The 26814-nt window shown below is 35.8% G+C and overlaps 1 protein-coding gene across 1 annotated transcript in view; it reads left to right on the top strand.

Moving 5' to 3' along the window:
* ZFPM2 (zinc finger protein, FOG family member 2) overlaps window positions 1-26814 on the top strand; it is a 433560-nt gene that overhangs the window by 118279 nt on the left and 288467 nt on the right. The window contains exon 3 of the mRNA XM_040979429.1: window positions 2240-2341. Within this exon, the coding sequence (XP_040835363.1) occupies window positions 2240-2341 (102 nt within the window). The remainder of the gene's footprint in view (window positions 1-2239; window positions 2342-26814) is intronic.

Genomic DNA, 26814 nt, shown 5'->3' with positions numbered 1-26814 from the left:
ACACCAGAGGTCTGGGAACCCAGGTTGCAGCTGTTCTTCATCCTGGATCCCGAGGCCCAGAGAGCCTGAAATCGTGAGGCTCCAGGAAATGATACTGAGTTCATCTTAAGTCCTGGAAGAAAGAGGAAATCATCTTTCTGATCATCTGTGCTCCTTGATGATTAGATAGTGACAGCCAGCAGGGAGGATGGACCTTGCTCACTCATCTGCCAATCTCCTCTGGGAATACCCTCACAGACATACCTAGGGAACAATCCATAATCCTGTCGGATTAACACCCAAACTGAGCCATCATATGAAGGTTAACGTTCAAAGTTCATATTAACATGATAATACATGTCCAAGCCTGAAAATACTGATTTGTTTATTTATTTTTTAATGAAACAGTGTTTTAGACTCAGGAATTTCCCATCCCGCCTTCCCCAACCTCCCCCTGTTCCACTGTTTTCCCTTATCTTTTACCATTAGTATAGTCTTTCAACAACAGTCACAAGTCCATCATTCTACTATTTAAATGTATCATGACAGTGTAAGTATAGACACTGGTGGAAAGTCGTCCAGCATCCTATTGTCAAGATACATTTAACAGTTTCATTGAGGGGTTCTTGTTTTTATTCAGAAGTAGGATGCATACTGCATGGTATCGTCACTGCATGGTATACTTGCCTTTTATTATATAGTTCTCTAGTTAGTCTCTCTCTCTACACACACACACACACACACACACACACACACACACACACAGTTTGATCTTGTGTTTTGCATGAAGTTGGCTTTTTATAAGAGAACATTTAAGATATGATAATTTTTGACCTTTTGGGATTGGCTTATTTCATTGAGAAAATTGATCTCTACATGGGACCATTGTGTTGCAAATGGTAGGATTTATTAGACATTTTGTATCTTCTAGTTTGCTCTGAAATGTTTAAAAAATTGAGTGTATTTTTGTATGATCATATAAGTGTATGAATTCTGTGAAATGCTTGGACAAGTACATAGAAAATGGTTATGGAATACATGAACAAAGCAAGTAATTTAACTTTTAAATGTTAGGATTGTGAAATTAAAAACTAAAGGGCAGACATTGTGACTCAGTAGGCTAAACTTTCCTTTGGGACAGCCTCATTTCATATCGGATTTGCTGGGATCAAGTCCTTCCTTCACCTTTCTGCTGATACAGTTGGGAGGCAACAGAGGACTTTTCAAGTCCTGGAGTCCACAGTGTTTTCCTCCTGACTTTGATAGAGGCCAGTCCTGGTTGTTGTTGGCTTTTGGGGAATGACCCATCAGTTGGAAGTTCTCTGACTTTGTTGCTGCTTCTTCTCTTACTGTGCCTTTAAAATTAAAAAAAATGCATCTTGAAGAAAAGAGAAGTAGTTACCATGGTTTTAATACTAGTTTTATTTGCAGATTTATTTCATATTATTCTGTTTTCCATTTCTGTTTATTTTTGGATATTTAATGTTTTTATGTGTGCTCTATGATAAATGTGTTATTTTTCTTAAAAGCAGCACATATTTATTATCACTTAAAGTGAGTGTATTCATAAATTAGACTTTTGGTTTTTAAAATGTTATTGCATTATTAATATGTTTCTTCTTTGCCATAACTGTATTTTTGCTGAAAACATTACATTTTTATGTGGAAACAAAGCCATGAGATAGTGGAAACCAGCTATACTTATTCAAGAAGTGTAGCTTTATGTCGTTTTGCATTGTGTAGCATTTAGTCCCTGGCTCATCTCCTATGCTAACCATTTAATTATAACCTATTTATATCTCATTTTAAAAGAAATAGGAGCAAGTTTTGGAGAGTATGAATGAGGATAAAAATAAAAATGTTCAAAATATTGCAACATGAATCACAAATATAAATTATCCTATGAAATTGCATTTTTATCTTATAGTATCTTGCCTTTATAAAATTTGTAATATTTTCATAAATGAGCTTGTTTTTTTTTCTATATTGAAAATGCTAGAAAATTAGATAGAGCTATTTGATCCTCCTATATGTAATTTTGATTGCAATGGAATTTTTGTGAAAATATACTTTATTGTTTAGGATATTGTTGTAATTGTTGATGTTAAATATTTACTCAAGTTACATACCAACATGATTATGATGATGAATGTAACAAACATATGATTAGATATGTGGTAAGCACAGCTCTGCCATGAGGATCCGAATCTCAGAGAGCTTTGATCATTTATTTGTGTTTCTCCATGTCGGTGTTTTTCAGGTGACGAGGGAGGAATCCAGGAGACTGCAGAATCCGATGGAGACACCCAGCCAGAGAAAGCAGGGCAGCCTGGAGCTGAAGCAGAGGACTGGGATGGTCCAGGTAGGACAGGAAATAAAAATCCAGCCAGCTGTTGCACTTCCAGGAATTCAAATACTGTTTTTCTTAACCTTTAAGTAGTGTGAGAAGCTCCTATAAATCTTTATAGTCTAAAAATAGAGGGGAGGGGAGGATTATATTTGTCATTTTGCTAAAGTGCAAACACCACTGTTACCTCTGTTTAATGTCTCTATTAGTTATATTCTTTATGTTTATATAAATTAGTCAACTATACTTTCTTTTTCTTTGAGCACAATATCTTGATGGCATAACAATTAAAATTGGGCACGATTTTAAGTGTTACAAATGAGTATAAATTATAATACTTCAAAGAATGATCATTTTCAGTTCACTAACGTTGTCAGTCATAGGTCAAACTTCAGTATTTCTTTAGAAGCTTGGGAAATTTTCAAGGATGCCCACCAATGTGATTTAGGGTTTTAACAGTATTTCTATGTTCATAAATAAAAATAAATTTATTTTTAACAATCTTGTCATATAATCATTTCAAGAAAAGCTAATTAAACTTTTCCAAATTACCAAGTTAATTATATGTAAATATATAATATTCCTAAGAACTTCTCAGGAGAAAACTTTATTGCAAAGTAATATACAGTTGATGATATATTTATAAGCAGTTTATTATATCATAAAGGTTAAGGATGTAAGCGAGTCTGAAATAGTTTCTGCCATAATTTCCAAAGCAGTAATATTTTTCATTAAGAAAGATCCCTATATTTCAATCACATTTTCACCCTTGCATGACTTTGCAAATTGCTGTCTGCTGTGCGTGAAGAAGAGAGGAACTCCAGTGGTAATTTTCTGAAACCAGCAGCTGGAAAATATAATGCAAACAAAAATGAAGATACAGTATATCTGATTGTTATGTCATTTCTAATGGTATTCATGATACACACAAGTGTTTGTATTCTGTATACCATAGAATATTGCTATACAAGGATTTGGATGAAAATGTAGTTTTAAAATAACAATACTGCATTTTTAAAGTTAGCAAATGTAGACCTTTGCTGGCATTTTTTACCTTGCCAACTAATGTTTATGTCTTTTCAATGTGGGGAAGAAATTCTTGGATACCACACACAAATAAAGGAAAAGATAAAAGACATTGTTTAGAAAATGTAAATTTTGTAATAAATGGTACATATATGTAAAAAGAGTGGGTCAGCTTTGCATATCAAACTTCTTTACTTCTGGAATTAACTGTGTAAATGTTTAGGAGATTTTTTCAGGCAAAATCTGCTCAGTTGTCTTGTAGATATGCTTCTTGGCCAATGACACTTTCCGTTTTTCTGGGATGACAGGGAACATTTTAGGGGCATATGTTTTCTCTTCATGCCTAAGGTTTATACCTTCTCCAGTGGCTTGTGAGCCGGTGAGTAAATTCAGGGTGTGATAAATTATTGCATACATGCTTCACACCAAATACCAACTTTTCCCCAAAGCTGTTTTTCTCACAAGGTTGCACAAAGATGAAAAGCAAAGTAAAAAATGTTGCCATTATTCAAGATGAGATTTTTAAAAATATTAGGTACATTTATTTGACTGTATTTAGTTGAATTTGATGAAGGAAATTGTATTTTCATGTGGATGTAAAAGGGAAAGTGCATATTCCTAAGCAAGTAGACTCAGATGGTCTCATCTGTGTGTTTTGATAACTTAATTGATAACCTAATGATCATTTATTTCTTCAACCAGAAAATTCAGGAGGATGTAAAGGACACATTTTTCTACTTTTGTTATTGTATTAAGCAGAAACTGCTTTGATACTGTTATTGTAATTCTTGTTATTCCCAAAGCAATATTGGGATTTTTTATTGTTAGGGAAAATAGTCCAGACTTTAGTGACATTTCCCTGAAGAGTAGGAAATGAGCTCTGAATTCCAAGGACTTAAGTCCATATTCTGACTTTGCCACCGAGTAGGTGGAGATTCTTGGTAAATTGCCTAATCTGTCTATGCATGTGTCCTTATTTGTGAAATACAGAAAATGATATGAACAGCTGATAAATCCAAATGAAGTTATTTACATATTATGACTTTGGAGTACTTGCGATGAGTATTGAATCTGAAGTTTTCATGCCCACTTGCAAAACAGATCCACTGTGGCTAAACTTTGGTGATATTTGTCATTAACTTCTGTGTTAATATACATGAGGCAATGAACCAGTTATGATTTCAAAGATTTCTGATTTAAGACCTTTCCCCAATCCTAAAAAGAGAGAGCATTTTTTTTTTCTAAAAATAGAACACAATCACAGGACAAAGAAATTACCTGAAGAATTTGGAGCATAGAGGTGGCATCATTTACGATGAATCATGTCTTGTCATATTTTAGAGTTTAATGCACGAAGACTCCACTATTGTCTTGATGACTCTATTTAGTAATGAATCAGCTCCCATCTGAGGTGTTCTCTTGTTAAGAAATGTAAAGTCCACAGAATAGAAGCATTTTATCCTTATTTGTCATTCCTCAAAATGCATATTCATAATTGCTGTTGTCTACACCTTTGTTAATTATTATTTCATATGGGCTCTAAGCAATTGTTGGGAAAATATTACAGTTGTTGAATATTTCTGTAATCAGATCCTTTATGTTTACATTTTATCACTGTTTTTAAAATATCTTCTATGATGCTACGAATCTTTTACAATTGGGATGGAAAGCTGGACATATACAAACTAGTAAGACTCAGGTCAATACAAAAGTCATTGTCATTACCTCATTATTTCAGCATTTTGTGTATCTGTTTTAAAAATTGCATTTTTCTTACTTTAAGACAGATTACCCTGAGATGATTTGGGTTGATTTCTAAATCATCTACTGCTTGTTGCTTGCTATTATTTTGTCTGGATTTGTATTTTACTTTTTTTGTTGTTGTTGTCGACTTTTTTTTTGTCTACCTGCCTCTATTTCTTTTATCAGCGTTGCAACTTTTCATATATTATCAACTTGCAAACTCTTCAGCTTTCCAATATTCTTACACATTTAATTATTTAATAAATATTTGTTATGTCTTAATTGTACACTATTTTGTTTTGAAAAGTGCTAAGTAGGAGTCTAAAGGGTATAGAGTCAAACTATCCACATTCTTCTTTCTGAATGTTGTTTCTTTCCTTTAGCTCTCTAACTACCCATGTACTATATTTGGGTTACTCATGCAATAATTAATCAACACTTAGCCTGGAAAGTACAGCATGGTTTATACTACAGAAGAAAGCGTACAAAGCTTAGAGTAAAAGATCTACGCCTGTTGTTACAGGCACAGCCTTATGACTTCGGGCTGTGTAACTTACAGTCTTTTATGGTGTTTGTATGCCATGTCCCTTGGAGCCCGTACATCAGATGGTTTCTCTGTAGCTTAGTAATTATTGTTTGTGCTTCGTGACTTCTGGCATGTTAAAAATCTGATCTTCAATTTCCTTAACTATAAAATGGAAGAATAGCAGCTTTCTTGAAACTTTGTTATGCAGGCAGTTTTAGAGATCAGAGACTTAGTAAATTTTATTTTCCAAACTCCAGGAAAGAATTTTGTTAAACACTTTTCATTTTATTCTTTCAAAATGGGCAGTCATTGGGATGCTGACCTTATTTTGAAAATAGTATTTACATCCCCTTAAATGAAGAGACTGTCATATCTAGTAACATGTCATTTAACCTTATGGCATTGTAAATTTCTATTTTTCCTCATATTGTTGATTTGGTATCATGAGTTTCATTTAAGGGGATGTTCAGTAGCTGTGAAATGGAGACTAACATCCAGATGTGAGGATGCAGTGTGGTATGCATTTCTGTTTCCAGACAAGGATGGACTTACAATGAAATTGTTTACTATATCTTGACAATAGAATTCTGGGCTCTCTGCCATTGTCCATGCCCGCAATGATGGACATATGACTGTGTATAAAGAACTATATGTTAGTAATGATATAGAGGAACTAGTTGGGGGGGGAGGGATTTGGGGAAGGGATAAGGGAATATGGAACTATCATAAAATGATAGCAATAATAATAATAAAATGTAAAAGTAAAAAGAAAATAGTATTTACATAGTTGTGTGTATCTTATAAGAAAATCTTTAGAATTATATTGGATGGCCAAGTCTGGAGTGCTGACTTACGTAGTTAGATTTAGAAGGAAACTTGGTGGGGAGTTAGTATAGCTAAATCCTTATAAATCTATCATTTACCTTGGTGCAATATGCACTTTAAATGTTAGATCTACTCCAAATATGACAACACTCTTTTTTTCCTTTCTAAAGTGTTGTTATGTTATCTTTGCACTTAGGAATAATAAATAAATTTTTTTTTTCCTCTAAAATAACATTGTGGAATTTTTGTTCTGGTCATCAGGCTTACATCACCTTTAGTAAAATTGCCTGGGGTATAATTAGTAATGATTTAATGATTCAGTTAAAGAACTTTTAGTGTAAGTGAACTTTCAAGAATTCTCATGATCAAATAAAATTTATACACTTGTTGCATCTGAACCAGAACAATGGTTCTGAAGTCTATAAACAAGATGTTTCATGCAGTTGCTTTTCAACATTAGGGAGGCATGCAGATGATTGGGCTCCTTCTACCTTGTGTCTTAAACTAGGGATCCGGGGAATGTTTTTGCATAAAATGTAGTGGTAACTAGAAGAGTAGGATGAGCTAGAAGCACGTACTTAATGATACAGCCTCCCCCCACCCCCCCCGTCTTTGCTCGTCCAAAGGAGGGCTTGAAGATTACAGTTCTGATTTCGTTTCCTTTTTGATTGGGAAAATGTGGTAGATATAAGATCTGGGAAATGCCATTTGAAGTAAATTAACAGACACCTATGAAACATAGTTAACCATAGATATAGTCTGACAGTAAGAAGAATATTGTGAGAAGCGGAGGAAATCGTAGAATGACTGTGTATTACTCTGACAGTGAATTGGTATTATCTCTGCTATCAGATAATGCAGTTATCATTAATTTTCACATTTGCATTTCAATCTTTGGAAGGAAATGACTCTTGCCGGATGAAGATAAGAGCTCTGTACCACTATAATGAACCATCATTTTATCCCAAGGCTTTGTGTCCATATGAAAATGAGGCAGGGATAAGTGTGTGTGTGTGTGTGTGTCTGTGTGCGTGCACGTGCATGTGCACACACGCATATGCATACTACATGTGAGGGGGTCAGAAAAATATTATAACAATGTGTCAAAATTGCCACAGACTTTTGAGCCCTTTGTGAAACAAGAGGGGGTAAAAATAAATCTTCTGTAGTGTAGTTAAGTGGATATCGGATTAAAAGATGAAAGCTTTACTCTGTAAAAGAGAATGCCACATGAACGTACTGAAAACGTTCTCTTGATCTTATTCTTTCTCTGCTTTTTCACTCTTGTACAGAATTAGGACAGGCATAAATGCAACCAAAACATTATAAAGACTGACACAATCACTGTAGACACTTCAGTGACTCACCAGAAATTGCATGAAGTATAGGATTTTATCATTAATATTTTGTTGTTTATATTTCTTTAGCTGTAGAAGAATGGAAATTAAGATTATTTAGATAACAGCTTGGTATAGAATTTGCAAACCTAATTTGTTTATACAATTTTAATTGAGAGATTCAAGTAAAAAGGTAAGGAATCTGAAATGAGTTTTCTTTCAAACATCCCTTGGTATAACCTTTCCATATGACTACTGGCAATTGACTACAGTGTCAAAGGCTTACGAATATAGTATGAGCCCCAAAATGTATGATACTTTCTTTTCAACATCCAACACCCTGCCAGAATGACAGGATTCAATAATCAGCTGTTTATGCTATGAGCTTAACTAAACTGCACTCCTTATTCCCTGTTGGCAACTGGTTGTTGCTGGTAAAAGTTGAGTTCCATACCCACCCATGTAAATCACATGGTGAAGTCCTAACTTTCAGTAGCTCTGAGTGTGATGATGATTGGAAATCATCTTTGAAATTATAATTGGTTCATATGAGCTCACAAAAGAGTAGGATAATCTATTCTGATCTCATCTGACTGGTGTCCTTTTAAAAAAAATGGGGTGTGGAGGGATTTGGAACAGATACACTCATGGAAAACACCATGTGAACATGAAAGGAGGCATGAGGGTTAGGCTTCTACAAAGCAAGGGGTACCACCAGATGGCTACTGAACTGCCCATAGCTGTAGTGTGTTAAAGTGGGGTTATAAACAGATTGTTCCTCACAGTCATCATGAGAAACTGAGTCTGTGGATAGCTCCATCTATTGTTGCCCTTCAAAACTTTGATAAAATAGATTTCTGTCAAGTCACGTAGTTTGTGGTACTTTGTTATGGTTACCCTGCAAACTAGTACTAGGGCCTAGAGTTAGAAAGAACTGTGGGGAACTTACTTGTAGATATGTCAGCAATACACACTGTGATTTTTAATTGATTTTCAGTACTATCTAAAGCATTGAATTATGTTTGCTAGGGATAGATTTCTCTGTTGAAACTATGTTGATATATTTGCAAGGTCTGATAAAAATTATTAAAATTTATGTTTGGAGACTCAAATATAAGAATGGGTAGAATATCATAACATTAAAACAAACTATATTTTTCCAGTGCATGTAGATCTTCATTCTATTGCATTGAAACAAGTTAGAAATTGTTTGTTTTAAAGATTTATTTATTTTTATTGCAAAGTCAGATGTACAGAGATGAGGAGAGACAGAGAGGAAGATCTTCCATCCGGTGGTTCACTCCCCAAGTGACCACAACAGCCGGAGCTGTGCCAATCCAAAGCCAGAAACTGGAAACTTCCTCCAGGTCTCCCACGTGGATGCAGGGTCCCAACACTTTGAGCCGTCCTTGACTGCTTTCCCAATCCACAAGCAGGGAGCAGGATGGGAAGTGGAGCTGCCGGGATTAGAACTGTTGCCCACATGGAATCCTGGTGCATTCAAGACAAACACTTTAGCCGCTACACTATTGAGCCAGACCCTGGAACAAATTAGAAATTGTAAATGATGCATTTGAATGTTGGTTATTTGACTATAGTTGCATTCTACTGGCTGAGATAAAAATAATAGATGTAGATTCTACACAAAAAGTTTCAATATTAAGGATGATTTTGTATGTTAAAGTGTAATGCTTCCAGTGCTATTTGAGAGGAATTATTCTTTAGTTTGGCTAATTTTATGAAATGACTAGCTAACGACCCACTTGTATACATTAACAGGACTTTTTGCTTTTTCCTGTTACATCATTATTCATCTTGAATTTTCAAAATAACATTCCAGAAATGCATTATCAGTCCATAGATACTGGAGTATAAGAAACATCTTTGCCATTCCTTTGAAATCCTCTTTCATTAAAATGTGTACAGTAAACATTTACTTTGCCGTGATTATTGACATTCTTTATTTTCCTTGGCCCAGTATTATGTTCTTAAATGATACTTAAAATATGGTTGATTCTCAAGTCTAGAAAGCTGAAACAGAATATCCAAAGCTTGTGATTATTTGTTTTTATTTTGTCTGTTCTGAGGAAGAACTTAGGTGGGCTGATAAAGATAAATCAAGGTCAATGCAGTGATGTGTGTTTGCAATGTAGAAAATTAAAACGAGTACAAAAAGTTACATGCATTTTATATTCCTGTGCCTCAATTTGGAACTAAATTACTAGAACACTAAAGGAATATTATTAACTGATTATACATGTTAAATTAGTTGGGATAAGGATTTTTATATTTATCTTAGGAGTATTTTGAATTTGAACTACAAGTGACATTCTGTGCTAGACTGTGGGATATGTAGCTATAAGTAAGTCATAGTTGCCTTTACCCCAGAAAATTTACACCTGAATAGAAAGTAAATTTTAATACTAATGCTTTTGTCAGTGCTTACAGAAAAGAAGATTAATTTTCTGTGGAAGAAATGTGTGATACCAGAAAGCTGTATGATCATGGATAGGGCTAGCCCAGTTTTGTGGAAAGGTAGCCAAAGTATTAAACTTGTTTTCATTAAATTTTTTTATATGTAAGCAGATGAAGTTCAAACACATGTTAAACAAAACAGAAGATTATATTGATTATCCATGGATCCATTGGCAAGCCTCCGAAGTTGTCAACAGTATGCCTATCCCATTGGTGCCCTCTAGATTTTTTGTCTGGACTGTTTGACCAGCAAATCTCAGGAATCATGTTGTTTCATCAGTAAGTGTTCTTGTATGTTTCTGCTCCTTGTAGGACTTTGGTTTTCAATGTAACCATCATTGCCACTATTGCATATCAAAGAATTCTTAATACTGTTTAAAATCATTTCATCTCAGCTGTCCCTAATTATCTTTAAAAATGCCTTTGAATTGTTGCAAACAGGATTCTTTGAAGGTTCACATATTGATATGATTCTCAAATATTTTTGAATGGGCAATCTCCTTGTTTCCACTGTACCTACCCTCTTCCCACCATAGGTACACACCTATTTGCTAAATAATTATGTTTGTCCTGTTGTATTCTTCACATTCTAGATTGGGTTGATTGTATCTTTATTTTATGAAAGATGTTCATTTCTACCTCACATTTTTTGTAAAGTTGTCATTAAATGTAGATCCGTGAGTAAATTTAGGCTCCATATTACATGCGGCAACAGTATGTACACTTTGCTACATGTTTCTCTTTGTTCCTTCTATAGAACCAGAAAGACTGCACTGGTGTTGATCTTATAGTATATCATGTGTTTGGGGGTGCTTTTGGCTTAATACACTTGTCATGAAGTTTCTGATCAACTTTCCCTCTCATGATTAATGCCAGGAACCATTCTATCAATAGAATTTTCAAAATGCTATTTTTTCCTGTGTTATCATTCCTTTTGTATTTATTACCTGACATTATTATCTTAAGAAAATATTTTGCTCACCCACTGTTTGATTTCTCTTGAATACTGTTTGTAAAGGAAAGGGAGCACACAGGCTTAATTGCTGCTTTTATTTAGCACCCTTCAGAACAGTCAGTGTTCTCCAACTCCAAAAGTGCCTTCTGTTGTGATCAAATATCCTGGATTCATCCTGTTAGTTTCTGCTGTGAGCTTGGAGCTGGCCATTTCACCAAGGATCCTAGGTTCCTACAAATGGGAAACAGTGGTTCGAGATACTCTCAGATCAACGATGTAAATAATTAATGAGATCTGAAATAGGAAAATGCATTGTTTATTGGACAGAAGGGTTGGAAAGGCTTGAGGAACAGACTTAAGTAACCTAAAAAAGAATATGCAAAGTTTTAAAGGTTTTCTTATGGGAGGAACAATGAATTCAAGGATTCTATAATTGGAAATTAGATAGCCAGCTAAAGGAGTGGTTTACAGTAAGGCTGATAAAGTGTGCAGGGTTCGAATTCTTCAGGATCTTACAGTGCACAATGTTGTTATTAGATTTAAATTCAAGACCAGTCTACCAACTTGCTATGCAGAGAAGCCACATGCTCACATTTGCATTTAAAACCTAGTCTGCTACCTGGAAGATAGAAGGAGGACAATAGCAACACAGTGATCTTGTCAGGAGGTGAATGTGGCTTGTAGAAAGCACTATAATTTGAGAATGTGTGGCTTGCTTTATTTATAGTATTTTGAGGTCATTCACTGACAAAAGTAAGACAGAAAGGAAAGGTACAGAGGGATAGGTGATGGGTTGGTTTTTTTAATAAAGTAAGTGTTCGATTTATTGGAGACATCCAAGAGGAGTTGTACGGAATGTGAGTGATACAGGACAGAAGCTTAGAGGAAAGGTCTGGCATGGAGATGTAAGTTGAAGAGGCCACAGTGCATGTTTGGTCATGGAAATCAAATGTAGATGGAATTGCTGAGGACAGGAATATATACAAATTTGCTATGAAATGCAGCTTTAAAGAACTGCAATCTCTAGTAAAAGGGTAAAGGAGGATCATTTAGTCGGGAAAGGATAGCACAGAAAGTGAAGAAACTTAGGAAAATGCAAAAGGCTTTACAAAGAAGGAAATGCTTAGGCAAAATAACGCTGAGTAGTCCAGAATGGTATTGAAAGGCTGGCCTAGAAAGTAATGAGGTATAGGTATCGGTGAGCTTAACTCCAGCTATTTCTGGGAGCTCTGCAGAAAAAAACAGACTGGCATATTTAAATAGGAAGAAATGTGACTCTAGAGAAGCAGCTACTATGACACCTGCTCCTGAATGTTCTTGGAATTTAGAATTCTCTGAAATTAACTTTTTTTTTTTTTTAAAGATTTATTTTTATTATTTTTTTATTGGAAAGGCGGATATACAGAGAGGAGAGACAGAGAGGAAGATCTTCCGTCCGATGATTCACTCCCCAAGTGAGCACAACGGGCCGATCCTATGCCGATCCGAAGCCAGGAGCCTCTTCCGGGTCTCCCACGTGGGTGCAGGTTCCCAAAGCTTTGGGCCGTCTTCTGCTGCTTTCCCAGGCCACAGGCAGGGAGCTGGGAGGGAAGCGGGCTGCCGGGATTAGAACCAGCGCCGATATGGGATCCCGGGCGTGCAAGGCGAGGACCTTTAACCACTTGCGCCACCGTGCCGGGCCCTGAAATTAACTTTTGATTCCTATCCTGGTACCTGTTATTTCAGCCTAAGAATTGCTGAAACTTCACAATTAGGGGATGTTTTTCAAGGTTAATTTGTATTTTTGTGTTAAAGTATTTTCAAGGTGTTGTCCAATAACATCTTGAATTTACTGTAAGGTTTTCAGACTTTCCACACTATCACTGTTTCACCATTTATCTCCCAATAACTTTCCTTTACCAAATAGTTTGTGAATTTTATGAGGTTTATTATTCTTTAGGTAAGAAACATTTTAAATCTGATATTAATAATATATCCTAATATACAATAAGGTTTGAAATGGATTAGAGGTATTTTTTCCATTTCTTTCCAATGTTCATGTAATATCAACCTCTTTTTAATTGTTATTTCTGTTGTTATTTTAGCCCCAAGAATACATTTAGCCTTTGAGGGTCATTGTATCATTGTCTGCATTAGAAACTCCTGCACTTGTTTCTAACATTGATTCACAGGGCTTGAAACCATTCATTTTCTCATCAGTATAATTTACATATGCTTGCCAGATGTTGTACGCCTTCTCTTCCACCTTTGTAAGCCCACATTAAATTAATTAATTAGTTCAAACTCATATTGAAGAAGAACTATGCACCAACTTGAAGGATAAAAAAGATGACTTAGATTGAGTCTAATGGAAAAAAAAAATCATGGTACAGGGAAGAAGGCAGATAAAATAATGAGAAAATTAAAATGCATTACCATGGTTAGAGTGGTAGAGGATGACAGTGCACAGTGTTAGCTCAGTGAGAAAGTTCATCTGCCTACTGGATTTGGGTGGTGGAAAAGAGCCCGACAGACAAACTTGTCAGAGAAGAAAGAACCTTAACTGGCAGAAAAAGGCAGTGCTGTGGAGATAACACAGGCATGATCTTTTCACGTGATAACAAAGGCAGAGTCAGAGAACTGCATTGGACCCATTTAAACTTGTTGATAGTAAAGCAGTGCCTAGTGTTTTCTAGTGTATGTAATCAACTCACTGTCTTGCTGCTCGTGTAGAAGACTTCCCAGCTAGGTGTGCCATCTACAGGGTGCTGTCTCCCTCCCTTATTTTACCTTAGAAAAAAGAAAGACTGAAAGATAAGGGAAATGACAGTGTCTCTAAGTCACCGTAAATAGCTGAGACTGCCTGTAGATCTGTTATTTCTGTGAACTGTTAGCAACATAACAAGAAGTTTGGTAAAAGGTCAGTCCAAGAAACCTTAAGAAACCTAATGGTGATTGAGGCAGTTGCCTGGGAAGCAAATAGCCACCTAAGCCTTTAGTGGCCTAACTGACCTTCGGAAGTGAAGTCCACTGGCAGGGCTCTCAGAACTTCCAGAGAATTCAGGGGCGTGATAAGGGAAGGCTCAAAAGAAGCCAGCAGAACTGACTGTACGTATAGCAACAGAGTCCTTCTTGTTGAAATTCTGGTGGGCTGGCTGTTTGCTATGTTGTACTTAATAACAAAAACAACAGCTGAAAACGGTTGCTTCACTTAGCATGGAAACATTCAACAAATGGAAAAATAAAGGAAGAGAAATGATATCTGCATTTTAAGCAAGGCAGTGTAACTGGACAATAGGGCGGGTGAACCAGGGATAAAAGTGAGACAGAGACTAACATTAGACACCAAGATGTTTATTGCATTACTTCTCCTAAGAACACAGTAGAGATTAGGGCAAAATGAAAGATGTGGCCATCATTAATATCTGTATTTACAGAAAACAATGAGTTGAAACTTCTGGAGAAAGAAAAAAAAATGTATGTCCTTTCTTCCTCTGAGTAAGGTAAAACCAAAAATCTGCTTATGGGTATAGTAACAAAATTATTTTTTTAATTAATTTATTTTTATTGAAAGGATTATAGAGGAAAGAGAGACAGAGAGAAAGATCTTCCATCTTCTGGTTATTCCTCAAGTTGCTGCAATGGCCAGAGATGAGTCAATCCAAAGCCAGGAGCTTCTGGGTCTCTCATGTGGGTGCAGGGTCCTAAGGCCTTGGGATATCATTGACTGCTTTTCCAGGATATCAGCAGGAAGCTGGATGGGATGTGCATCAGCTGGGATAGAAATTGGTGCCCCTTTGGGATAGATATGCAAGATAGATAGCCTTTAGCCCCTAGGCTATCGCATTGGTTCCCAAAATGAATATTAAATCTTGTTAAGGGAAAATACTTTTTTTTTTTCATTTGAAAGCAAATGTAATCATTTTATTAAATTTCATGATATTTTAAAATGAAGATTGATTTTTTTTTTTTTTGGAAAGTCAGATATACAGAGAGGAAGATTTTCTATCTGCTGATTTGCTTCCCAAGTGGCTGTAATGGCAAGAGCTGTTCCGATCTGAAACCAGGAGCCAGTAGCCTCTTCTGGGTCTCCCACGCAGCTGCAGGCTCACAAGGCTTTGGGACACCCTCAGCTTCTTTCCTGGGCCACAGGCAAGGAGCTGGATGGGAAGCCGGTCCTCTGGGATACAAAACAGCGCCCATATGGGATAGAGGTGTGTGCAAGATGAGGACTTTAGTCAATAGGCTCCCATGCTAGGCCCACATTTCATAATTATTTTGCATCTTATTTTAAATTCAAAACTAAGTGTGAGGTTTTTAAGAGAATTCAACAATCTATACTAATAAATTTTCCTATACATCTTTGACATATCAGTGTGTTTTATAAGCAAAAAAAGCTTTTTATTATGCGGGTGTTTTTGAAAAGCTCATATATTCATGCAAAATCACAATTACTATTGTATAGCAAATTAAGTTCCTATAGTATAGGTATTTCTGCCTAGAAAGTAGAAACATGTTATTTAAGGCACTCAGATCGCTTAAAGCTAACACTTCATGCTAATGACTTATAATTAATATAAAGCAGAATATTGGTCTCTTAAAAATGAAGAAGAGGTGTTAGTTCAGTTTCTCTATATTCTTTGCCTTTAAAGGTAAACATAGTTAAGTGGAAAAATGTAGACATTGTATATTTTAATACAGTAAAATAAAGGCATTATATTTAGTCATTTAAGAAGGCACAAAATAAGTGCTGCTGTTGTATCACAGTTGGGTTCAGCTCCTGGCTGTGCCAGCATCTCGTGTCAGAGTACTTCTGAGTCCAGTCTACCCAACTTCTGACACAACTTCCTGGGATGGTAGTGAATGGGGCTGCATGCTGAAGCGCCTGCCACACATACTGGAGACCTGGAAGGATTTCCTCGTTCTTGACTCCAGCCTGACCCAGCACATGGAGCTACTTATGGAGAGATATCCAGTAGAGAGAATATCTCTTTCTGCCTTGTTCTTTCTCTGTCCCTCTCTTTGTGTTTCCATCTCTGTCACTTTGCTTATCAAATAAATAAAGTTAATCTTACAAATTCATGAACTGGGCCTGGCATGGTAGCCTAGTGGCTAAAATCCTTGCCTTGCACAGCTGGGATCTCAAATGGTGCCAGTTCATGTCCCAGCTGATCCACTTCCCTTCAGCTGCCTGCTTGTGCTTGGGAATGTAATCAGTGATGGCCCAAAACCTTGGGACCCTGCACATAGGGGGGAAACCCCAAGGAGGTTACTGGCTCCTGCCTTAAGATCAGCTCAGCTCTGGCTGTTTTGGACACTGGGGGAGTGAACCAGTGGGGATGGAAGATCTTTCTCTCTTTCCCTCCTTTTCTCACCATGTCTGCCTTTCCAATGAAAATAATTCTTTTAATGAACAACAACAAGTTAATGAACTAGCTCAACTATAGTTTAAACATATATTAAATTTATAATATTCCTTATTTTCTTTGGGCATTTGATATTCATAAATTCAAAACATAAACTCCAGGAATGGAGTTATGCAGTGCCTACAAAGCTGGCATCCCATGTGGGTGTCAGTTCAAGCCCCAATTGCCTCACTTCCAATCCAGCTCCTTGCTAATTCATCTAGGAAAGCAATAGAAGGTGACCATCAGCCTGGACCAGCCCCAGGCATTGCAGACATTTAGATCATGAACCAACATGTGGAAGATTTCTCTCTTACTCCTATCTCTCTAAATCTGCTTTGTTAAAATGTGGTAAATCTTTTCAAAGAAAAAAAAAATGGCATCCAAGCAGATTCTTTGACAATCATTTTCAGAAATCCTAGACTATTCCAATAAAAAGACCTGTAAAGATAAAACTAGAAAACTTGAGAACCTAAAAACATTTATTCTGGAGAATGTTATTCCCTTGAAATATATCAAAGTAAACACGTTTGAGAATTATGGTTGGGTCAATAGATTCTACTCTGCACCTTGCTTGCTTTGTTGTGAACTTTTTGACTTCCCATTCCCATTTTTTAAAATTCTTACCTGTGGTACCTTTATAAAAAAAAACATATATTTATGTATTTGAAAGAGTGCAAACTATGTGAGACAGAGCTGGGGTAGAGGGAGGAATTGGTGGATACAGAGACAGAGATTGAGTGAAATAAAGAGAAATGTCTTCCACCTACTGGCTCAATCGTCAGATGATCTCAGCAGCCAGGGCTTGATCCAGCTAGAGCCAGGAATTCCATCCGGGTTTCTCATGTGGCTGTGAGGAACTCAAGTACTTGATCCATCATTGGTCGCTTTATCTGACCATTAACGGGGAGCTGGATTGGAAGCAGAGTGTCTGGCACTTGAACTGGTTCTCTGATATGGATTGTGGATATTCACGCTGTAATTTAACATCCTACCTGGGCGCCACCTGCACATTGGTATAAAGTTTTAAATTTCTTTGCAGCTAATCTCTGCAAGCTCATTTTTATGCCTACTTTAAAATTTTTCAGTATTATGGGTAGTAATCATTTTAAAGCTTTGATGTGATATATATAGTATTTCTTAAAGAATAAAGTATCACTTTTATTAGATTACTAATAAATTTATACTAGTATATGCTACCAAATCCTTCCTTTTTTGTTTCAAAAACTAAAACATATGCTGCTTTCTTTCCTTTTTAGTGGATTTATTTATTTTTAGCAAGATAGAGTGAGCAAAAAGATGGAGAGATACCTTGCATCCACTGGTTTACTTCTGAAATGGCTGCAGTGGCCAGGCTGGTCCAGGCTGAAGTCGGGATCCAGGAGCTCCATGTGGGTCATCCACATGGCATACAGGAACCTGAGCATCTTGCATCATCATCATCTTGCTTTCCTAGGTGTATTTTAAGAAGCTGGAATGGAAATAAAGCAACAGAGCCTTGAACTGATGCCTCCATATGAGGTGTTGGTGACAATAAGCAGTGGCTGAACTCAGTGTGCTCCCCAATGCCAGCCCCAACATTTAGTGCTAACTCTTGTATGCTTTTACATAAATCCCTGTGCAAAATCTCATATACATTTTTATCATTCTGTTAGTGAAACCTCTGCTGGGTACATAGATTCCGTAGTGTAAGAGGGGAAAGAAATGTTTGCAATGAACAGTGGATGATAATGGTATTCAACAGGGAGCTTGTAAAAATGTAGCAAATGCATAAGACATTCTTGCAGATTTCAATTGGTAGGAAAATTATTTTATTAGAATGGAAAAGAGAGAGAGAAACCCATCAGTCAGGACATAGGAGAATGCAGTCTCCTGATGAGACCAGCAGAGAAGACAAACCAAGTATAAGGATGCAGATTAGGCCTCAGAAGATGAGGGTGTAAAAGGGATTTAATGGTGGGGTGGATTATAGAAATCCATGTAACAATGTTAAATAATTATAGTTCCAACCGAGATCAAAGCAGCGCTGATTGAACGCCCTCAAGCTGTTAACGTGCAGTATCTTGAAGGGGAGTGTGGGGGGGCCGCGGGGAGAAACCCCTGCCTTCGAGATTGGTCAGCCTGGGCAAACAATGTCTGTAATCTGTAGAAGTTCTGACTGCGCTTCAAGTGCCAATTTTGGGAGAAGAAGGATGGAGAAGGATGACTGTTACAGAATTTTTTTCCTCTGGAGTTGATCTTAAGGCTGACTGTGAGCTGTAGTTCATTTGGTTGCTTAACTTAGAAGTAAGGTCCGTGATTAACTCTTTGGAGGGTACAGAAAAGATATCCGCTCAGTTGCACAGCATATGTCAGTAGAAAATGCTGTGTTCAGTGTACTTACTATACGACTTTTCCTTTTAGAAGAAGTGCACATTCAATGTATATACAAGAGTAATAGTGATTTCAGAAGGTTAAAACAAAATACATTTTCTGGAATACACATTTACCTGTGGAAAGAGCTGAAAATATTTGAAACATCAAGGAAGGATGTGGGAATACATCCATTCTTCTTGATTTGTTCTAGTTTGTAATGTTCCCGAATCATTATAAAAAGTGAAATTAAGAAACAGTTGAAGTTAGTTCTCAAACAAAATAAACCTAAACCAAAACTACAAGCATTTTAGACAAACTTAATATAGACGTATATCCATATGGTCAGTTATCTGTTATATATGTATCATTTGACAAAATGTTGGGCTTATCATTTCTAAATAATATAACCTTTTATTTACTTCACAAATTAAACAAGGAGAGGCAGAGAGAAAAGTCTTCCATCTGCTGCTTTGCTCACCAAATATCCTAAAAGGCCAGACATGAATGGATCCGTAGCTTAGAACCAGGAGCCAGGAGCCCTTTCCCGATCTCCTACATAGGCTTTGGGCCATCTTCTGCTGCTTTCCCAGGCCACAAGCAGGGAGCTGGATGAGAAGTGATCCAGTGGACATGAACCAGTGAAGATTAGCCTGTTTAGTCACTGTACCAAGCCATACATACATACATATATACACACACACACACACACATACTATGTATTTATGTATGTATATATATTTGCTTTTGAGTTGGTGTCTTGTTCTTTTTGTTTTATTATTGTTTCAGGCCATGTTTTTTTAAAATGTTTTAAATTATTTTTATTTAGAAAGCAGATTTATAGAGAGGAAGAGAGACAAAGAGAAGTGCGTTTACTTCTAGTATTGGCAGTAGCTGATATTAAAGAAAATGCCTGTTAAGCCGGTGCTGTGTGGTGTAGCTTCAAGGCTTTCTTAGAGGTTTTATGTTATTGCACGTAATTTTTGATAGTTTAATATGAATGCTATTTACTTGCTAGATGATTTTTGTTTTTATGGGTACAGATGTGTTAGTGTTAACATCTTTTCTTCTCTGTGGAAAACATTTCTCATCTGTCAAAATCTATTAAAACCATAATTGTGATATTAGAGTAGATAATAAAAACTGTTTTATTTTATTAATTTGTATACAATCTTCTCAACACAGTAAAATATAACAGTAAAAACAATATAATTTGAGACAAGTTCTAGAAACAATCAGCTAATGATTATTAAATTTTATAGTTATCTACATGCTTTCATTTTAAGATGCCATTAATATTCTAAAGCTGGTCTTAATAATTTAAACATTGGGTAGTTCTTTGTGACTTTCATTTGTGTGTGTACACAATATTTTGTTGATTCCAATAATAACTCTGCAAACGCATTTTATAAAATGCAGAAGGCGTTCGTTGACTGTTCAGGCTATCCATAGTGGAATAGTGTTATTTTAGATTGTAACTTTGTTCAGCACCATGCAACATGCATCTGCAGATTTCTGTGCTGCTGAGACTTCCCTGGCTATCTCAGCTGACCGTGGGCGTGTGCCCTCTGTAACCTCATTGCCTTCTCTGTGCAAGGAATTGTGTCTTACTTGTAACAACCATCTCACACAGTCACACCATATTCCTTTCCATTGTCCAGAAGATTTACAAAGAACCTTTCTTCTTTGTAACTGTCTGTGTATTTCAATACCATTTTATTGAGGCCCCTATTACACATGTTCAGTGTTACTGAATCTAACTCTGTAAGCTACCAGATCAACATTGCTTTTGTTTTTACCTTAGAATGATCCTGACCTCTGTGTGCTTGACTTATCATTGCTATTCTATGGGGGGCAGTGGATATTCTGTTTCCTTTTTCATTGTATCACCAGGAAAAAGTGTATATTTACATATACATACATCTATATTAGCATTTATTATTTATGTTATATATGTGTAGTACATATATACATATATATGCATTAGCATTTATTATATACTAGGACTGTTCAGGATATGTTATAACCAACATCTCAGGCAATCCTCTCAACAATAAAAGGCGCCAAGAACTATGTAACTTTTTGCTGACATTGTTGCAAATTTATGTTGTTACTAGTTATTGCATTTATTCCCTAATACCATTGCCTATAAATCCCCAAAGCAGATGTTCTAAACTTTCCAGTCATTGAAACATGAATTCTATCTTTACTCTTAACTTCTCTGCCAAATACAGAACAGTATTTTTTTTAAAATGATGTTATTGAAGATCTTCCTAAATTCACACTCCCACTTGCCTCAAGTGGGGAAGAAGTGATATAGAGGGAGGGAGTGCCTTTGTAAGGATAGAAACAATGTGACGTCCAGATATCACAACCACTTTGATCCTAGAGCTATGTCATGAGAAGTTTTTCCTATTATCTTTGCCCAGTTATATAATACGTTTTGCCAGCTTCAAGGTGAATCTGCTTTAATGTTGCTTTTAATTTTCTCAGTATGATTCGTAATAATTCAGAGTGCCCCCTCTTAAGTTAATTGCTACTTGTGATTAAAAGGAAATGACCTCCTTATTATGAGAGGATTCCTATAATGAACTTCTCTTTGTTTCACATTTCTTTCCTTTCTCCTTCCTTCCTTTCTCAAACCCATACTCTTTTACGATAGTGTGTTTCTCATTTTTTTTTTCTTTCTCAGTTTCTACCTAGGAGATTTCCTCTGTGCTTAACCATCTGTTACAACTCATGTACTCTGTGATGCATGCATGCGCTTGACAAATATTTATTGAGTGTGGCATTTTATACTGCCTGGATTCAAATACTGGTTTCATCATCTTAGGGCTCCAAGACATAGAGAAACTGCCTTAATCTCCTGTGCCTTAGCTTCTTTTACTGTAAAACAGGAAAAATAATTATGTTGGTAATAATGGAGAACAGCAGAATTTGTCATGAACTTACTAAGTCATTCTAGTAATTCTTAATAATGTACCTATATTAACTCATTTAGTCTCATAAAAGTAAATAATATCTAAATACTGTTATATAGTTTATTCAGTATATCAAAGATACATTGCACATCTGAAATTTAAAAACTCATGGACATATAATGCTTAGCAAATGTCTAATGAAGAATGAATGCTCGACATTAGTTCTTATAAATGTTATTATCATAGTAAACATTCTTATTCTGGTACCCAGTAAGCACTTAAAATGGTAATTGTAAGACATATCTGGCACTGTGCTAGTCAAAGTGTATGAAAGTTGTACGGTGTCTGTCCTCAAGCAAACTAATAATATGAAAGGACTTTAGAAAATAACTTATTTTCTGTTCCTGTTCTCCTTTTAAATTCCTTTCATATTTGAGAAGGCTGAAATACTCAGGGTTTAAGAACAGAGCCCCAGGAACCAGGACACCTGACTTCACTCATATTCACCTCTGCTGTTTTCTTGGGTAACCATTGGCAAGTAGCTTAACTCTGTTTTACCTCAGGATTTTCATCAATAAAGGACACGAAAGTATGTCTTCCTTAACAGACTTAATCACAGAGAATAGCGCTTAGCACTTATGAACAGAGTGGAAGTAACAGCTGATTCTGCGCTATCTTCATCAGAGAAACTGCAAATACAGAAGCATAGAGTTTTGAGTATTTTACTGATCAACATTAATAATGTAATAAATTTTGTGTTCCCTATTTAAAATTTTACATTCTCATATTTTTTCTATTGTTTTATATTAAATTTTCTAAAAGGATTTTCAATTTCCAATGAAAGGATGTCTCACATTTTTAAAGCATTGCTTTTTGATGCATGGATTTTGGTTGATTGCTTATTTGTACTTAAAATCTTTGCTCTTCAGTCTTATAACTAATTTCTGTTCGTTTCTGTCTTCGCACAGGATTTCATTCTGTTTGTGATTCCCACAATGTGATAGGTGCATTCTCTTGTTTTGTCCTATCACTGATTCTTGCTTGCAAATTATGAATTTGCTCATTTTCAGCTTCAGGACAGAATTGGATAGAATGCTGATTTTTTTTTTTTGCAAGTGTGATAAATATACATGCATTAAATACTTCCTAGGTTTGAGGCCATAAAGGTACAAGATAGATCTTTCCATTATGCATTAACTTTACTCACTGGAAGGAAAAGATGTAGAGACATACATTTGGATATATCATGATCAACTCTGTTTTAGGAGCATGACCAAAATCCTTAAAAAAATATACCAGGAATAAATTAATTAATGTACAGTCTAAAGTGATATCCCTGTAACACTTTGCAGATGGGCAAAGTTTTTAGTTGTGGGATAAGCTCACTCTGTTGGTTTGCATCAAGATCAGATTTGATGTCATGTCTGTTCCTCCATGAGCAGATTGTGTGGCCAGCCACAAACATTTTTCTTTCAGAGACTCAAGAAAGTTGGGAATTGAGGAATATAGGTGGCATGGGAACAGAACCTGCTCCGTATTGCCCAAGAATTCGCCTGCTTGTTCTGAGCCTCTTTTCATGCTTTCCACTGCTGTTCTCTGTATTTACCCAGAATCTATGTTTTCACTAGACAACTTATGCTTAATTATAGCTCTGATAGTACTGTTACTAAATCCTAATACACTTGCAGGGTCCCTTTATAATAAAAAAGATTTAGATTAAACTGCCAGAATTTGACTTTTTCATAGACTCATTTGTATTATTACACAAGACCACAATTTTCTAAGCCAGTGTTTCACAAAATGTGGTTCATGAATTACTAGAGCACCATTGCAGATAAACTGAATAAGTCCCTAAATTTTTATGTGCTGTGAGAATCTTTACAGACCAGCTTCACAATAAATGGAGGCTGTTCAGTTAACTTGCCTAAACAGATAGAAAAAAAAGTAGATCTTTGGTTCTCAACTATGTTCTTAAAACTCAATATGTATTATTTAAATCATAAATCTAAGCAGTGTTATCCCTATCATAATTTTCTTGGTACTACCAAGTTAAAAATGTGAAATAACTAAATTTTTGATTCATTGTTTACAGATACATATCCATGATTCTTTACTCAGAAATGCCTGTTCCTGAATCATTAATGGTTATAGTTAACACAACTTAAACTCTCCAACAGGAGAATAATTTAAATGTGAAAAGTAATCAGTCTCTGATATCTGGATGCAATTTGTACTTTTTCTTATTTACCTCTTTAGTTTCATTCATTGTTCAGGAATGAACAATGTTCCTTTCCTCTCCTTTCTCCAACTGACCCATCTTCCAAACTCCAGTGTGGGAGAACTGGAATTTGAACTCAGGTATCCCACATGTCAGGTTAATTACTTGGTCAAACATCTTGCCCTTCACCAGCAGATATCTCATGATTTGCTGTCTATTTAATTATAGTGAGTAATGGAGCAAAGAAACGAATAGGGCGTTCCACAGAGGTTTTGAAGAGAGCCAACGATAGGGTTTAAAGGTCACTGAGTTAGGATTGCTGTCTTAATCTTTTATATCTAGAAGGAACTCCCACAGAGTGATATAATTAATAGAATGCATTTCTCCTCACTTCCAAAGCCTTTAAAATTATAGAAACTCAGACCTTTGCAGTGTACTTCGTGTTAATGCATTTATTAACTATATGCCAATACATGATCATATGCAAAAATATACAATCAAATAGTACCCAGCACACACACATATACACATGGGCAAATATACTACAAACTGGGGAAGAGTGGGGAGTGAATATGATTGACTATTCTTTGCTTTTGTAGCTTCACTTGGAAGTGTTCCAAAGCACTTACAGGTCTGTGCTGGCTGAAACAGGCTACCCTGCCATATGGCACTTTTACTGCTGTGGTGGTTTAGTTGTAATTGATTTATATTAAATTATGATGATATACTTGATAGTCCATTAACAAAGTGACTAAGCTAGGTTCTTGACTACTGGACATGCTCCTGAATAAGATTTTTTTTAGTTTCTGATTTCAGTTTCTCTTTTTGTCTTTGTTCCTGTGTTACATATCCAAATATTCTGTTCAGGGAAAATGTTGAGCATTGGGCATGTATCATGAGTTAAAGATTTAAAAAAAAATGTATCATGTAGGTAGTCTTTGTTTTTTTAATCCAGTAATCAACTAGTGCTATTTTTCAATTACCTGTTAAACCCTGATTAGGAAGAATGCAAATCTACTGTGGTAAATGGAGCAGCTCAATTTTCAACCAACAATTTAAATAATGTATATTGGTAATTATTATATTTAAGGAGGTGAGAGAAGAAAAATAAAAGACTGATGTTGGTTCAGTTTCCACATGCCCACTGCCATGGTAGTCACTTAAAGCCAAGGACACAATTCAGGTCTCCCATGTGGATGACAGGGCTCCATCTATTAGTTCCATTACCTGCTGCGTCCAGCGTGTACGTTAGCAGGAAGCTGGAATTAGGAGCCAGGTCTCAGATGCAGGCAATTCCAAACTGCACTATCTTAAAACTTACATCAAAGGCCAGCCCTTATGTTAGCATTTTAGACTGGAATGCTAAGGAAAAGGAAATAGAAGGATTTTCTATTTTCCTGCATTTCTATCCTTTCTTTTCTTATGCTTCACGTGGTTGTGCTAAGTTTAAAAAGAAATGACCAGGTATTAACAGCAATAACAAACATACCATTTCATTAAATTTATATACCTATGGGAAATTTGCATCATTTTTCTTATAACTTAATTGTATTGTTATTATCTCCCATTTACTAATATGCAGTGACACAACAATTTGCAAACCCAGCAGTTCTGCATTTAAAATTTAGGCAGTTAGAGCTGACTTATGATTAGTTGAGAGTGGGAGCGATCATTTTTGAGAGTGTAACTTTAAAAGGATCCATCCTTGATGAATAACCTTTTCTCAATTCATGTGTAACAGCTAGCTTTAACTTTTCTAGCTTCAGATTTTAAGTCGTAACATCCCAGGCATGTTGCCTGCAGGGAAACTTGCTGAGCCTTTGGGGATGCTTAAAAGCACTTCCTTCTGTGATATGGTTCACTCAATAAAAGAATGTCCATATAAGCAAATAAAATGTGAATTTAATACAAAGTGCCTGATTTATTGGAAAACATTGGCTAAAAGTACTTCATTTTTTTAATGGCTGCAATAAAGAGATTTTACTGTTAGTAACATATAACTTAGAGGAGTGACAAATTGGGTACTTAAAAAATATTTAGGTTAAAAACAACCTTGTCACTTCTGCTAAGTCATTTTTAGAGCATAATCATTTTAATTCTTCCCTCTTTCTAATTTTATAACCAGGAGGCAACCTTTCCACAGAAATTTCCTAACCTCTTGTAAAGAATGTCTCTGTTTCTCATTGTCACGACTCTCAGCCAGTGATGAGTTTGAAGTTATGTTTGGCCTGGAAATTAGGAAACACTTTGGTACTTTTTCTTGGTACTCTGTGCACATAAATAAATACCATAACTTCTGAGTGGTTTATATGTGCAAGTTTCACAGAGGCTTTTGGTTATTAGCAAAACATCAAGTGTTTGCAATTTGCTAAGGACATGTGAAATAACTAGAGTTGCAACGCTAGAGTTGAAGCAAATTTGCAGGTACCAAAGGATTTAAGATGAGAAAGAACAACGGTGACTCAAGGTAATTTTTGTGGGTATGCTTGGCTATAGATTGCAGTATGAAAGCAAAAACTGTGCTTAATATGGTCTCTGGAAGTCATTAGTAACAAGTCTATCATGTAAAGAAGTTGTGAAAACTAAATTCTTCAGCCAGTGTTAAATTTTAACAGCAGAATTCTTACCCATTCTCTTATTGATTTAGGGAAATGTTTCTCATGTTAAAACGAACTTCAATTTTCACATTTTATTTGGAATTAATCACAAGCATCCAGTGTTTGTAA

The sequence above is a fragment of the Ochotona curzoniae genome, unplaced genomic scaffold (genome assembly GCF_017591425.1).
Source record: "Ochotona curzoniae isolate NIBS_2020 unplaced genomic scaffold, NIBS_Ocur_1.0 contig_3190, whole genome shotgun sequence".
NCBI classification, from domain to species: Eukaryota; Metazoa; Chordata; class Mammalia; order Lagomorpha; family Ochotonidae; genus Ochotona; species Ochotona curzoniae.
This window is presented reverse-complemented; position numbering and strand designations above follow the sequence as displayed.